The 14,813-nt window shown below is 34.6% G+C and overlaps 1 protein-coding gene across 1 annotated transcript in view; it reads right to left on the bottom strand.

The window, feature by feature from the left end:
* Positions 1-3,560: 3,560 nt before the first annotated feature.
* Positions 3,561-14,813, bottom strand: part of LOC115724897 (WAT1-related protein At1g25270) — a 50,825-nt gene continuing 39,572 nt past the window's right edge. The window contains exons 4-7 of the mRNA XM_030654270.2: positions 12,813-13,074; positions 4,948-5,106; positions 4,697-4,848; positions 3,561-3,985 (exon numbers count right to left, since the gene is read on the bottom strand). Coding sequence (XP_030510130.1) covers positions 3,886-3,985; positions 4,697-4,848; positions 4,948-5,106; positions 12,813-13,074 — 673 coding nt within the window. The 3' untranslated portion in view covers positions 3,561-3,885. The remainder of the gene's footprint in view (positions 3,986-4,696; positions 4,849-4,947; positions 5,107-12,812; positions 13,075-14,813) is intronic.

The raw sequence follows: 14,813 nt of genomic DNA, 5'->3' as shown, positions 1-14,813 counted from the left end.
TTTCTATTACAAGGACATAAAAGGAAATTTTCGTTTATAAGTCCATTCAATGGACTTAACAAAACTTCCTGTTCCTAGTATTATAGGTTTGAGTTTATCTAAACCTATGGCTTGTGGTATACCTGGTAATTACTTACTCTAATGCAAGCAACTTACTTTAGTAAGATGCTGAAGCATTTTCTTTCTAATGGCAATCTCTGTAGAAGCTTCACAACTTCTTAGGCATAGATTTTATTTATCTAAGGAAAAGTCTCAACTATTCCAGAAAAGATAAAGCCATGAAAGAATTTCTTATATCAACAGTGAGAGGTCTCAGATATGCTTTTGTATGCCTTAGAGCAGACACCTGCTGTTGAGTGGGAGTAATGAGTAGGTATCAAATTAATCCAGGAGAAGAACATTGGAAGACAATCAAGTAAATCCTAAGATTAAGAAGAGGAACTATATGTTAGTCTATAAGGGTGTGTTAAAACTCTTAGACTACACCATATCAGATTTCGAAATTTGCCTTTGTGCTAGTAAATCTTTCTGATAAGATGGTGGTTACTCTGGGGGTGGAATAGTGATTTTGGAGAAGTGTAAAAACCTATCTGAAGTCTCTAGGTCTACCAGAAAGGGACTGAATGTTAAAGCTGCAGGAAAGGTACTTATTCAGTCTAAGGAAAGTTCTATACATCTTTGGCACCATTCCAAATTTCCTTAAACTACTAGTGTTAATTTCCTGATTAACCAAAAGTAGTTGCCAAAGGTATAGAATCCAGTATCCGAAGAGAGTAGACATATAGAGAGGAATTTCACATTATCAATGATTTTGTGATTAAGGAAGAGTAATAGTGGAGGAAAGGTTGTGTTTAATTCAACCTTTCAGATCCTATTACGAGGAGTTTAATACTACTACACTTGATTTGTATATCGAGGTGTTGAGATTATTTGAAACGAACTTTTTGTTTTATATTAGTGCAAGTGGGAGTTTGTTGGGTTTTATGCCCTAAATAAAATTCATTTCAATATAATCAGATTTACTTATTAATATAGATCAGAAATAACATTTAATGTTGCATGGTTCACATGATTTATTTCATGATTATATGTACATAATGTATAAATTCATCTGAAACCCTTTTCACATACTTGATCCTGTTTATTGTGCCGTCAACACATTGGAAAGTAAACATGACTATGTGAATAATGTTTCCTAGATTTATCAGACATAGGGTTTTACTGATATGATAATCTACAACAGAGTTTACTTGCATTTGGAGAAGTGCTATGTTCTTTCCAGAGCATTGGTTAAAGTAAAGCTCAGGTTGGATGCATGGAGTATGCGTCGGAAGGGACCGATATTAAACTTTGACTTAGATTTATTAAACTTACAGTAATATCTATTCAAGTCAATATCGCCTAGTTGATCCTAGATCAAATGATCTTAATCGTGTTATGATTAGGCTCAATCTTGAAAGGCTATACGTGTTCTTTGATTTGTTAGTTAAGCCTACTTTTATGTCAGGGTGATACGTACATTTTGGGAACACGGTAGTGCAATTGAGTGGGAGCGCTAGCATAAACATGGAATCTATAGCTTCTATCTGGCGAATAGTAAGCAAAGTATGATCTCCTTCGAGCTTGACCAAACGAACATAAATGGTGGAGTACTCATTTCACATAAGCTGAAATATCATTTATACGGGGTCAAGTGTTTTAAGGAATAAATACATTGTAGGGTGTAACGGTAATTTAATCCCTTTACAGTGTAGATCCTTCATATAGATCAAGGATCATTGATCACATCAGGATTATAACAATGGATAACTAATGATGTGTCTATATGGTGGAACATATAGAGCATTCTATATATACTGAGAGTGCAATTCTAAGTTCTATGCGTAGATTCAATGAAGAATTAATAAGTTCGTGAATTTTAGTAATAAATTCTTGATCTACTTATTGGAAGCTCGGTTATATAGACCCATGGTCCCCGCACTAGTTGAGATAATATTGCTTGTAAGACTCATATAATTGGTTTTGATTAATCAATTATAATTCTCAAATTAGACTATGTCTATTTGTGAATTTTTCACTAAGTAAGGGCAAAATTGTAAAGCAAGAGTCTTAGGGGCGTATTTGTTAATTATGATACTTTGTATGGTTCAATTAATAAATATGATAAATGACAATATTATTTAATAATTATTTATAATTAAATAGTTAGAATTGGCATTTAAATGGTTGAATTAGAAAATTGACGTTTTTGAGAAAATCAGATGCAGAAAAGATAAAACTGCAAAATTGCAAAAAGTGAGGCCCAAATCCACTATGTAGGGCCGGCCACTTTTGTAGGGTTTTTCCCTCTGATATTTTCATTATTTTAATGACAAATAATTCAAACCTAACCCTAGTGGAATGCTATAAATAGATAGTGAAGTCTTCTGGAAAATTGCACACTTTTTTCTGACACTTTCTGAATCAGAAAAACCTGAGCCTTCTCTCTCCCTATCTTTGGCTGAACCCACTCTCTCTCTCTTCCTCAAATTTCGAAATACTTAGTGTATGAGTAGTGCCCACACACAGCAAGTGATACCTCAATCATAGTGAGGAAGATCGTGAAGAAAGACTTTCAGTAAGAAGGAGGTTTCAGCATCAAAGATTCAGAAAAAGAGATCCAGGTTCAGATATTGATAATGCTCTACTACAGAAAGGAATCAAGGGCTAGATATCTGAACGGAAGGAGTCATTATGTTCCGCTGCACCCAATGTAAGGTTTCCTAAACTTTATATGTGTTTATTTCATCGTTTTAGAAAGTTCATATTTAGGGTGTTAATCAACATACTTGTGAGTAGATCTAAGATCCTCGTAAAATAAATTCCAACAATACATTCATAGAAACTAAGAAAAATAATCCCAACAAAATAAAAAGTCGATTAATACAAAACCCTAAGGATATATATAATTCTATATATATCTTTTGCGTCTGTTCATTGGAATGATATGATTTGGAGTTGGCTAAATAAGCCGAAACATATATTTATCATGTGGTTGGCTATTATTAGAAGATTGCAGGTGAAATTAAGATTTTTTAAATTCAAAATATATGTAAAGATGACATATGATTATTATGTGGGAATGACATAGAAACTGTCACCCACTTATTCTTTGAATGTCATTTTAGCCAACAGTGTTTGACAATAATATAGATGTGATTGGAGTGGACAATAGATATGTTAGTGGCTGATTTGATAAAGATAATACGTCGAAGTAAATTGAGCAAGTTTCGGAAAGATGTGATAGCTTCGATAATGGCAGCAACTATATACATTATTTGGTGGAATAGAATTAAATGATTCTTTTTGGAACCAAAGATTACAAACTATAAATACAATTGTAAAAAAAATTAAAGCTAATGTTAAATATTAATATAGAGTCATACCAACAATGCCTAAAGAAGATAAGACAAGAGGAATTAAAAAAAGTGCTGGTTGTAAATGAAAGTTAAAGTAATGTATTATAGCTCATTTTTTTTAAAAAAAAGAAGAAGATATTTCCCTATATATATATCATTTCATTAATGCTTCAATTGGTTTTCCGCACATGATTAAAATTGGAAAAGACCTATATGATACGTAGATGTGCGAAAGTACAAAATTTGAATTATTATTATTTTACTAATTTGTTTATGTTCTTTGCGAATCCTTGGCTTGACGATGTTCCCTTTCAGTTCAGATGAGCTATAAATTTGACATATGTGAAATCCTTATTTGGATGCATCAATTGTTCATGTGCTTCCATTAAATATTGTTGGTGTTGAACAATATTATTTTGTTGGGATTATTAGTAGGAGCAAGTACTGTACAACATGATGATTCAGCTGGTTGATCACCACAGCTTTTTCAAGTAGTTATTGCTACTATAACTTTCTTCTTCATCTCTTTTCCTTTTCCCCACAGCACCAGATATAGTCCAAACACTATTAACAGTGCCCCTAATACACTGTTGTATTTCTCTTATGTCAATGTATATATGATATCATGAAATATTTATATATTAACATATATATATATAAATACATTAATAAATCTTTACTATAACTCACATAGTGTAGCAATAATTGTATATCAATCAACTATAAGAAAACTTATAATATTCTTAATAAAAGCAGCACTATACATATCTTAATTTTTTGTGTTGTTTATGAATGTTTATTAATTCTTGATGTACGGTAGTACACTGATGTATAGAATTACCATTTTCTTGTTCAAACGGTAATTTATTTGCACGTTATAAAAAAGATGTATATATGTAAAATAAATTGTAATAATATGTAGATCATATATATTTATATTTATATCTCCCTTATCTTAAATATGAATATTTATTAACCAAATTGTTAGTGAATAATTTTTTTTTTTAATTTTTTTCATTGGAGTAATCATTGGCTCAATATTAAGAAACAGTATTCACAAATAAATCTCATAAATTAATGTTAATTTTCTCATATATACTCTAACACATAATTTTAGTTGTACATGTGCTCTCCACTTAAGACTATTCATGTTTTAGATTAATTAGTATTATAAAGTATAATTTGATGTTAAAAAGTGTTCATCTATATGTAATTGTTCTTCACGTATATAAAGTTCAAAGTTATAAGATATATAATGAGTTTGATGAACAAAAATATTCAAGCACAGATAGACATACCAGCCCAAGTGTAATTTCTCGTCGAGAATAAAAGAGCCAGCAATTGCTACAAGGACAAGCATGAGAGGATTGAAAACTGAGACAAACACAGGACCTCTCAATTTCACACACCACGCAATCAGTATCACCACTAATCCTGAAGCTGTAACACCCTATATATTAATACATAGTATATATAATTAGCAATTTCAATACAAATATGCTGATCAATATACTAGTTTTATTAAGGATTAAAAATATAAATATATTACCGAGTATACCACAGTGAGAAGCCTGATATTCCAACCTAACTTCCATTGGTTCAAATCCCTCTCTGTGCACAAGGCAAAAACTACTGATTGTATTAATCCCATTACTGACATCAAAGCTGAGCTTGAATAATAACAAGGATAAATCTGGTTCATTTTTGCCTGTCAAAAATAAAAAATAACACTGCATTAATTTAACACTAAAAGAAAATATGAGTAACAACGTACAATTAAAACAAATTTTTGGTTTTTTGTTTTTTTTAATTTCTTTTTTTTCAAGCGGTTACCCCTCCCATTTTTCAACTCACTCTCTCCCTCCATTCTCGCTCGCTCTCTTCAAGAGAACCGAACCACCATGACCACCGCCACCATCCAAGACCACCGCTGCCATCCAGGACTACCGCCACCATCCAACACCACGCCACCACCACCACCATCCTAGACCACTCGACCCACTAAAAAACTAATCGACTGACCCTCTTGACTCCATTTCAATCTGTCCGAGCCCACGCCTATCTCCTCCTCAACCACGAATGGAGACACCTGTATGAGTTTATTTATTTAGGATTAGAATGTATAGTGAATTTCTATGATCTATGAGTTGATATTTGATTTAGGGTTACGCTTGGTCGAATTTGTATTTTGGGCAGAAAACTAGTTTTAGAGTAGGTTCGATGTAGGTCCGATGGTGGTCCATTGCAAGTATAATGGCCATCTGTTGTTGAAATGGGTAAAGTTGAAGATGTAGGTTCGATGTAGGTCCGATAGTGGCACAATGCTACCAATTTTTTTTTATATATTATTATTCATAAAAATAAAAATGGGTACCAATGGACCTACTTCCACAACCTACAAATTTCAACAACAGAAAGGCATCGGACCTGCATCAGACCATCATTGGATCATATCTTACATTTATGGGTAGCATCGGACCACCATTGAACCTACATCTTAAACCTTTGCTCATTTCAACAATAGAAAGGCATCAGGCCTGCATCAGACCATCATTGAACTTTCATTCCCAACCTCCAACCATCAGACACTATCGTACATAATCATACCATATATAAAAAAATCACTGAAAATGCAAAATTCAAAAAAATTTGATTTTTTACCAAACAATAAATACAAAAATACAAAGAAACCATATATCGTTTGTTTTTTAGTTCGACGGTGGTGATTGTGGGTCGTGGGTCGTGGGTCATGGGTCATTGGCCACGCACCAGGTAGATCAGAGAGAGGGGAAGGGTTGTGGGTCTCGATCTTGGTCACACAAGAGAGAGAACTAGAGAGTGAGAGGGAGGGTCGTGGGTGGTGGTCACCAAAGTTTGACAGTGATTTCGGTGATCGATGGAGTTTGGTGAGAGCTAGAGAAAGGGGAAGAGTGGGCAAGAGGGAAAGAGCGAGAGAAACAAAAACAGTTTGGGGGGAAATGATTTTGAAATGTGAGGGGTAATTTGGGGTTTATAGAAAGTGGACACACATTATCAATTTCACCCAATTCTAGTTACCTAATTAATTTTATCCTCAAATATGCATAAAAAAAATCAAATTTCCAAAAATTAAAAGGAAAACTTTTTTAAATATTCAAAATAACAAAAATAATTAAAAATTACAAATTTACAGTTTTTAATATTTTTATTTGATTTTCTTTTTCTTATATAAAAGCACGGACTCCTGATTTTATGTTGTTTTTTACATCATTATTATATTATGTCTTTTTCACATCATTTTTATTTTTTGTACTATGTTATTTACACGTTATTTTCATGTTGTTTTCATGAGGATCGGTAAAAATATAAATAAGAAAAAATAATCCCTAAAATCATATATCATAACCTGTAAAAATTAAAATAAAATAAATAATTTTAGACACTTTGTGTAAAAATCTAAAGTTAAAAACTTTATTTCTATTCTCGTTTGCCACCCCTCAAACTTCACCCTCTCTCTCTTTAAGTTCTGACTCTCCCTCTTCTCATTGTAATCGCACATCTTTCATCATTCTTCCTTTCCACTCTCTCATTCTCCTTCTCCTAATCATTCTCTCTCTCTCTCTCTCTCTCTCTCTCTCTCTCTCTCTCTCTCTCTCTCTCTCTCTCTCTCTCTCTCTCTCTCTCTCTCACTCACTCAATCACTCAGGCACAAGTCGACGTCGACACTAATGACCTATGATGATGGCTAAGGACCAATCTACTACTACAAAAAAAGTGAGTTTAGCATCGATTTAAAACCTATCATTCATAATTTCACTCCACATAAAACCAATATTGATGTTTGATTGACTAAGAAGACTCACATCGAAACACATATGAATTGAATATGTGTAGAGCAATGAATAATTGTAAGAGCGGAGAATTTAGAGAGAGAAGAAGAAGAAACATAATGAAATGAAATGAAAGCTCAATTTGAGATGTGAGATGTAAGGCCTTCTATAAAACTTGTTACAAAATAAAGTTTACACCAGTCGTTAATAACAAATAACTATAAATGACAGCTAAGGAGAATAACAATAATAATAGAATGCTAAAACCACTAAACTAACTCTAACACCCCCCTCAAGTTACACTCGACTCTCGAATCGTTACTTGTCTCTAAATATGTCAAATTGAAGTTGTGGTAGTGGTGTTGTGAGGATGTCTCCTATTTGATGTGCTGCCAAAAAATGTCTGATGTCAAGTTGTTGAGCAAGCACTCTGCCCGTAACGAAGTGAAGATCAACCTCAAAGTGTTTTTTCTATTGATGAAACATAGGATTGGACGCAAGAGATATAGGTCCAAGGTTGTCACACCAAAGAATGGGACATGAGGGAAGTTGTAGGCCTCATTGAAGAGTGATTGGATCAAGATTAGTTCTGTGGTGGCAAGGAAGATATCACGGTATTCTGATTCTATGCTCAAGTGAGCAACAACACTTTCTTTCTAAAACTCCACATGATCAGATTGCCCCCTAGATAAATAAAATAACATGTAGAACGTCTATCATTAATTGAACTTGGCCAATCAGCATCTGTATAGGCAACAAGATTAAGAGAAGTAGCTGGTTTGAAGTGTAAGCCAGAGTCCACCGTGCCAACGAAATTCAAGAAAGACGTTTGAAAGCTAACCAATGATCATTTGTGGGAGCCTTGAGAAATTGGGAAATCTTGTTAACAGCAAAGAAAATATCTGGTCGAGATAATGTTAAGTATTAAAGAGCTCCAATCACACTTCTATAAAGAGTTGGGTTATCCATTAGAGTACCCATGGTGGCTGAAAGCTTTGTGTTGGGGCACATAAGTGTAGGTGTCGAAGTAGGTGCTGCCATATTCATTCAAGCAAGGAAAAAAAAGGATATTTGGCTTGTGTAAGAAATAGACTAGAAGAGTTTCTTGTGACTTCAAACCCCAAAAAGTATCAAATTAGTCCCAGATTCTTGAGTGCATATTGCTGGTGCAGTTGGGAGATTAAGTGATGATTAAAGTTTGAATCTTTACCTGTTAAAAGTATATCATCGACATAGATTAATAGTAAGGTGAAGTTGTCATGATTCCTCATATAAATTAATTAGGTGTCAGCTCTTCAATTTTGGAAACCCCAGTGAAACAGTGAGTGTTTGAGCTTATCAAACCAAGCATGAGGGGCCTATTTTAAGCCATAGATGACTTTGTTCAACTCGTAGACATAATGCATGTGAGTAGAGCTTTGAAAAATAGCAACCATATAAACACATTATTGGAGGTCCCCATTGAGAAAAGGATTGTTGATGTCAATTCGTTGGATTGGCCAATTATTTGTTACTGTCACTGAGAAAATAACATGTATGGTACAAGGCTTGATCACATGACTAAATGTCTCAAAATAGTCTAGGCCAGGGGTTTGTTAAAATCCTTTGGCGACAAGCCTTGACTTGAACCTATCCACTGTTCCATCAAGATTGTTTTTTATTCAATGCACACATTTGTTATCTATAACTGTCATTCCAGTCTAAAATGGGAGAAGAGTCCATGTTTTGTCTGTAATATGATCCCTTATTTCATTTTTCATTGCAAAGAAGCTTTAAGAGTCCTAGGCTCAATGCTTATATTAGAAGATACAATTAGAGCTTTTGGTTTGTGAATCCCTAACCTTGGCTCTAGTAATCATTGTGTGTTTGTTTACATTTTATGGTGGTTGAGTAGTGATGGAAGGTTGAGATTGAATGGTGTCAACTAGAGTAAAGTTGGGTTCTGGTTCATGATCTAGAGTTGCTAAAAGTAAAGGTAGGGAACTTGAAGAGGTAGCTCTAGTTGTAGAATGTGTTGGTTCTGGTGGATTTGTTGCAAAAGATGTTGGAGATGTCTCATGGGTTTAAACTGGGGGATTTGCCATGGGTTCATTTGGTTGAACAGGTGGGCTTAGGGCCTGGTGAGTGGTGACATTTGATAGTGGTGATGGAATATGGAAGACACTTGGTTGTATCAGTTGAGATTTTGTTGAGACAGAAGCTGTTTTGGGAAATAATGTGTCATAAGGGAAACTAGCTTCATTGAATTTGACTGTTCTTGCTATATAATTTTGGCATGAAGGATGCATGCATTTTTACCCATTATGACAAGGGATATATCCAAGAAATAGACAATGTGTTGTTCTAAAAGCAAGTTTGTTTTGCTAATCAGGTAGTAGTAAAGGATAGCACAAACAACCCAAATTCCTATGGAAGTAGTAGTCAAGTTGTTGATGAAAGAGTACCTCAAAAGGATTTCTGAATTGAAAAACTGGTGTGGGAGGACGATTGATTGTGTAAGCAACAGTTGTAAAAGCATCCAACCAATGTGATAGAGACATGTTAGCATGTGCTAGAATGAGAGGCCCATGTCGACAACATGTCGATGCTTCCTCTTTGCTCGACCCTGCTGCAGATGAGTATGGGGCCAGGGGTATTGAAAATTGATTCCCAAAGGCTCAAGTATGGACTGTAATGGCATGTATTCACCACCCTAATCCGATTGTACTGCTTTGATTTTTGTATTAAACTATAATTCAACATAAGCTTTAAATTGTCAAAAAATGGCAGCAACTTCTAACTTCGCTTTCATAGGATAGAACCATGTGAATTTTGAAAAATATTAGTAAAACTAACATAATATCTGAAACCTTCCATTGAACTATAAAATTATTATCTCCATACATCTGTATGAACTTACTCAAAGCAAGAAGTAGTTTTAGGTATTGAACTACTAAAATGCATGTTATGTAGCTTACCATACTTACATGCTTGACAAAAAGGAAGTTAATTACATTTCATTTTTAAATTGGCACTACAGAGAACACTTTTCAAGATCCTTGATGAAGCATGGCCAAGTCGATGGTGCCAAATCTGAGCTTTAGAGAAGGTTTCAACATTCTTATTCTTGGTACAATTGAAAGCAGCAGGTATGGGAGTCACTCCTTTATTGTAAACAGTAGGTAAATTGACTCTAGCTTGTGAAAGATTCAGATGGTATAAGCCGTCTTTAAGATGGCCCTAAAGAAGTACTTGGCGTGTAGTCTTATCCTTGATCATACATGCATCAGAGTAAAAGAGTAAGGTGATATTATAATCAGTTGTTACTTTAGAGATGCTCAATATTAAATTCTTAGTAATAGTTGGAGCAAGTAACACATCATTGAGTAGTAATTTCTTATTTGGATTATTTAATTTGTATGAAATGTTGTTTGGCCTATATGAGACATTGAAATTTGAGAACCATTACCAACTATTATTTTAGCTTTGCCTTTGTAATCACTGATAGTTTTGAGATTTTGAGCATCTGAGGTCATGTGGTGGGTTGCTCCACTTTCCACATACCAGCCATTATCTTCAGTAGTGGTATTGGAATCAGACAAAAGAGCTTGTGGATTGTGGCCTTGATTCTGAGAATCGGAGGAGCTACCTTGAGGTTCCGTATCATAACAATGATAACATTTGTAAGCAAGATGTCCAATCTTACTCAAGATTTAGCAAACTGGACGAGAGCCACGTCGACGACCATTGGAGTAACCACGACTTCCAGATTGAGAGCCTCAAACCTGTGAGTTTCCACGACCATTTTATTAACCTCTGCTTGTGTTGGTGTTGCGAGTACCTCCAGAGGAATTCTTGCTAAATTGACCATAATTGGCTTATACTGAGTCCAAATGCTGGGGCCCAGCTTGTTCAATGCACATTTCTTGATTTTGTAGCATGTATTGGACTTCTTGGAGGGTGAGTGCATCAACTCTTACAGTCCGTAAGACAACCACCATTTCATATTCATGGCCCTCTAAGAATGTACATAGCCAGTTCTTGATCTAAAAGTTTGTGACCCACAACTGCAAGTGAATCAGCCAAATTCTTCATCTTCAAGATGTACTCATCAGCACTCGTAGATCCGTTCTCGATGTTCGGAATGGCAAGTTAAAGTTGAAGCTGAGAATCCTTCAATTGAGTGGTGAAGAGGCTAGCAAAGATGGTCCACATATCAATAGCGGATTCATATTGGAGAACATGTCTAAGTATAGCCTCAGAGAGAGAATTCATAACTCAACTTATTAGCAGAGCATCACAATGAGTCCAATAATCAAATGCAAGGTTTCTCGTGTTTGTACCTGCAAGAAGAGGATCTAGCTGTGGAGTGGTGCCAAGAAGAATTCCTTCAAGTCCACGCACACGAATGGAGGGAAGAATTAAGGAGCGCCAGTATGAGTAATTTTGTCGATCAAGTCAAATATTCAGAGGTAAAATATTATTCTGAATTTAAAATGGTGGTACGGCAGCTTGAGGAGCGATCAAAGCTTCTAGTGGACAATGGGGAGCGTTGTTGCGAGGATCGTCAGGATCAGCCATAGGTATGATACCATGTAAGAGCATAGGATTTAGAAAGAGAAGAAGAAGAAACAAAATGAAATGAAATGAAATCTCAATGTAAGATGTGAGTTGTTAAGCTTTTTATACAACTTGTTACAAAACAGTGTTTACACCAGTCGTTAATAAACAAATAAAAGAAAATGACAACTAATGAGAATAATAGAAATAACAGAATGCTAAAAACTACTAAACTAACTTTAACAATAATATAGACATTCTTAAAAATATTTATTAGACAACAAAACTAAAGACATATTACATCAGATGCTATAAAATTTTTTCTTCATTTTCAAAATTCTTTAAAAATTTACTACTCATGCTCTAGATTTTAATTATTTATCTCCTAAATATATTTCATCAATTATTTGGGTTTTAATTTTTCTTTTCTTATAGGTGGATATATGTAAATGCTCCATCCAAGTGGCATCAAGGAGCATTGTCTGCTATATCAAGTTATATTTGATTTATTGTTTTTTTTTTCCTTTTAAAAAAAACATTCAAGTTTTTGATATGACAACATCGCTTTAAAAATCATGCTCAAATTTGCTCGAAATATATAAATTAGTGTTTTACTTAAATTTTTTTGTGGGTCTTAGTTCTAAATTATGAGAAACTATTATCTAGTATTTTTTTTTTATTCTTTTTCCAATTATCATGGATAACTTAAGAGATGAGATATTGAAGGGAAAAAAATAGAGCAAATAAAATGAAAAAAAAGGAAGAAGAAAAACTAAGGAAAAATTGAATGAGATAGGTAGTGATGGTGGTTGCGCATCCTCTATAGCAGAAGAGAGGGAGAGAGAGAGAGAGACAAAGAGTGAGAGGGTGAAGAGAAATATGAATGTTTAGTTGTGAGAGAGCTATTGTGAGTAGAATTTGAATTATTAGTATATTTTTAAGATAGAAAGATTATGTGATACATTTTTGTTATAGATAGAGTATGTCATTTCAACCATATATACAAACTCAATTTTCCCAAAGAAAATTTATACATACAATATACATAAAATGAAGTAAAAATTACCTGAGCTATGAGCCATAAAGAGTAACTTGTTGCACTACCCACAGATAATAGGCACCCCAAGATGCGATTACCATACTCATCCTTTGGTGATGCCTCGTGGCTCTGTTGATGTTGACCATGTTTTAAAAGGTCAACGTGTGTTGACCAAATATTGATTTCTACTCCTTTGTACAAGGTTAGAATCATTGCTCCACCTATTCCAACTAGTGATCCCAACACCTTAGCCTTCCCTGATGATCTTCCAATGTTCAGCTTCTCTAACCTAAAACATATACTTGAAACATATATTAATTTGTGCATATAATATATATTTTATTTTTAGCGTCTGTTGTTACACGTAAATAAATTATAATTATTTTTTTCATGAAAATGTGTATATTTATGGGATTATTTTATACGATCCCTTAAAAAGATTTTGTGTCTCAGAGTCTATAAGAAGTTGACAACTCATTTGATGAAGTTGTGTTTTGTTTGAGTGAGAAACACTGAATTATTGAGCATCTCTATTTTTATATTATTTCTGATTTTTTTATATATTTTTTGTTTGGTTAGTTTCTCTCTCTTGGTTCTTCATCATTTCTTTCTCTAAAATTTGATGTGCTCTATGGTTTCCACAAACCAAGTTTTTGAATTGGGTTTCTTCAACCCAACAAACCCAAGTTTTGATCTGTCTTTGAATTCGATTCATTGTATTCAAAGTTGTTATTTTTCAAAATGGGTTCGGTGGATATGAGAAAGAATAGAGAAAAACAGAGGAAAATCAGAGCTTAGGTATTATTATTACTGAACTGATTTTACAGAATGGGAAAGGAGCTTTGCATAGCTCAATACAATCAAGAAATGGTTAGTTGAGACTAACCAATGCTGTAACAGAAATGTACAGCTGTAATGTTAATTTGTAACAAACAAAACAACCCTTAACTAACCTAATCCAAAGCTTAACTAACTTAATCCAAAGCTAATCCTAAGAGGCCCCCTCAAGATTGAGTGTAGATGTTAATTAAGCCCATCTTGGATATAATGTTGGAGAAGTGAGTTGGTAAGAGCGCTTTGGTGAAAATTTCAGCAAGGTTGTTTTGTGAGGAGACATGAAGTAGCTTGATCAAGCCTTGTTGGACCTTCTCTCGTATGAAATGGCAGTCAATTTCCACATGCTTTGTGCGTTCATGGTAAACTGGATTTTCACTAATGTGAATGGCAGCGGTGTTGTCACAATAAAGCAATGCTGGAGTAGCAAGGTTGACGCCAAAATCTTTTAGGAGAGCGATGATCCAAGTGAGCTCAGAAGTGGCATTAGCCATTGCTCTATATTCTGCTTCAGCAAAAGAGCGGGTAACAGTTTGTTGTTTTTTTCATTGCCATGACACGAGAGAGTTGCCAAGGAAAAGACAATAACCAGAAATTGATCGCCTTGTGTCTTGACAAGCCCCCCAATCGGCATCCGAGCAGAAGGATACTTGAACATTCGACAGGGAAAGGCTTGTTTCAGCATATGCTGAAATAGTAGCTGTTGTGTTGGAAGGGAAAAACAGTCCATGGCCCGGGGTTGATTTTAGGTACTGCAAGATACGATGTGCAGCATGGAGATGTGGAACCCGTGGACAAGTTAGAAATTGACTTAGATGGTTCACAACATAGGAAATATCATTCCTCGTAATGGTCAAGTATATGAGTTTGCCTATGAGACTTCTATAGGCTGTAGGATCGGGGAGAAGATTCCCTTTATCTTTACTTAACTTGAGGTTTGTTTCCATGGGGGTAGACACTGGTTTGGCACCAGTGTAGCCTATATCTTGTAGTAATTGAAGTGTAAAAGGCCGTAGAGAGACTGAAATGCCTTTCTTTGTGCGACCAACTTTAAGACCAAGGAAAAAACGAATAGTGCCAAGGTCTTTAAGTTTGAATTTGTCATGGAGATATGTTTTGAAGTGTGATATGGCATTGTCATTGTTGCTTGCAACAACTATGTCATCCACATATATGAGAATGGCCAAGAAGGTA

This window comes from Cannabis sativa, chromosome 6, assembly GCF_029168945.1.
Source record: "Cannabis sativa cultivar Pink pepper isolate KNU-18-1 chromosome 6, ASM2916894v1, whole genome shotgun sequence".
NCBI classification, from domain to species: Eukaryota; Viridiplantae; Streptophyta; class Magnoliopsida; order Rosales; family Cannabaceae; genus Cannabis; species Cannabis sativa.
The sequence above is the reverse complement of the archived record's forward strand: the minus strand, read 5'-3'. Positions and strand labels throughout refer to the sequence as shown.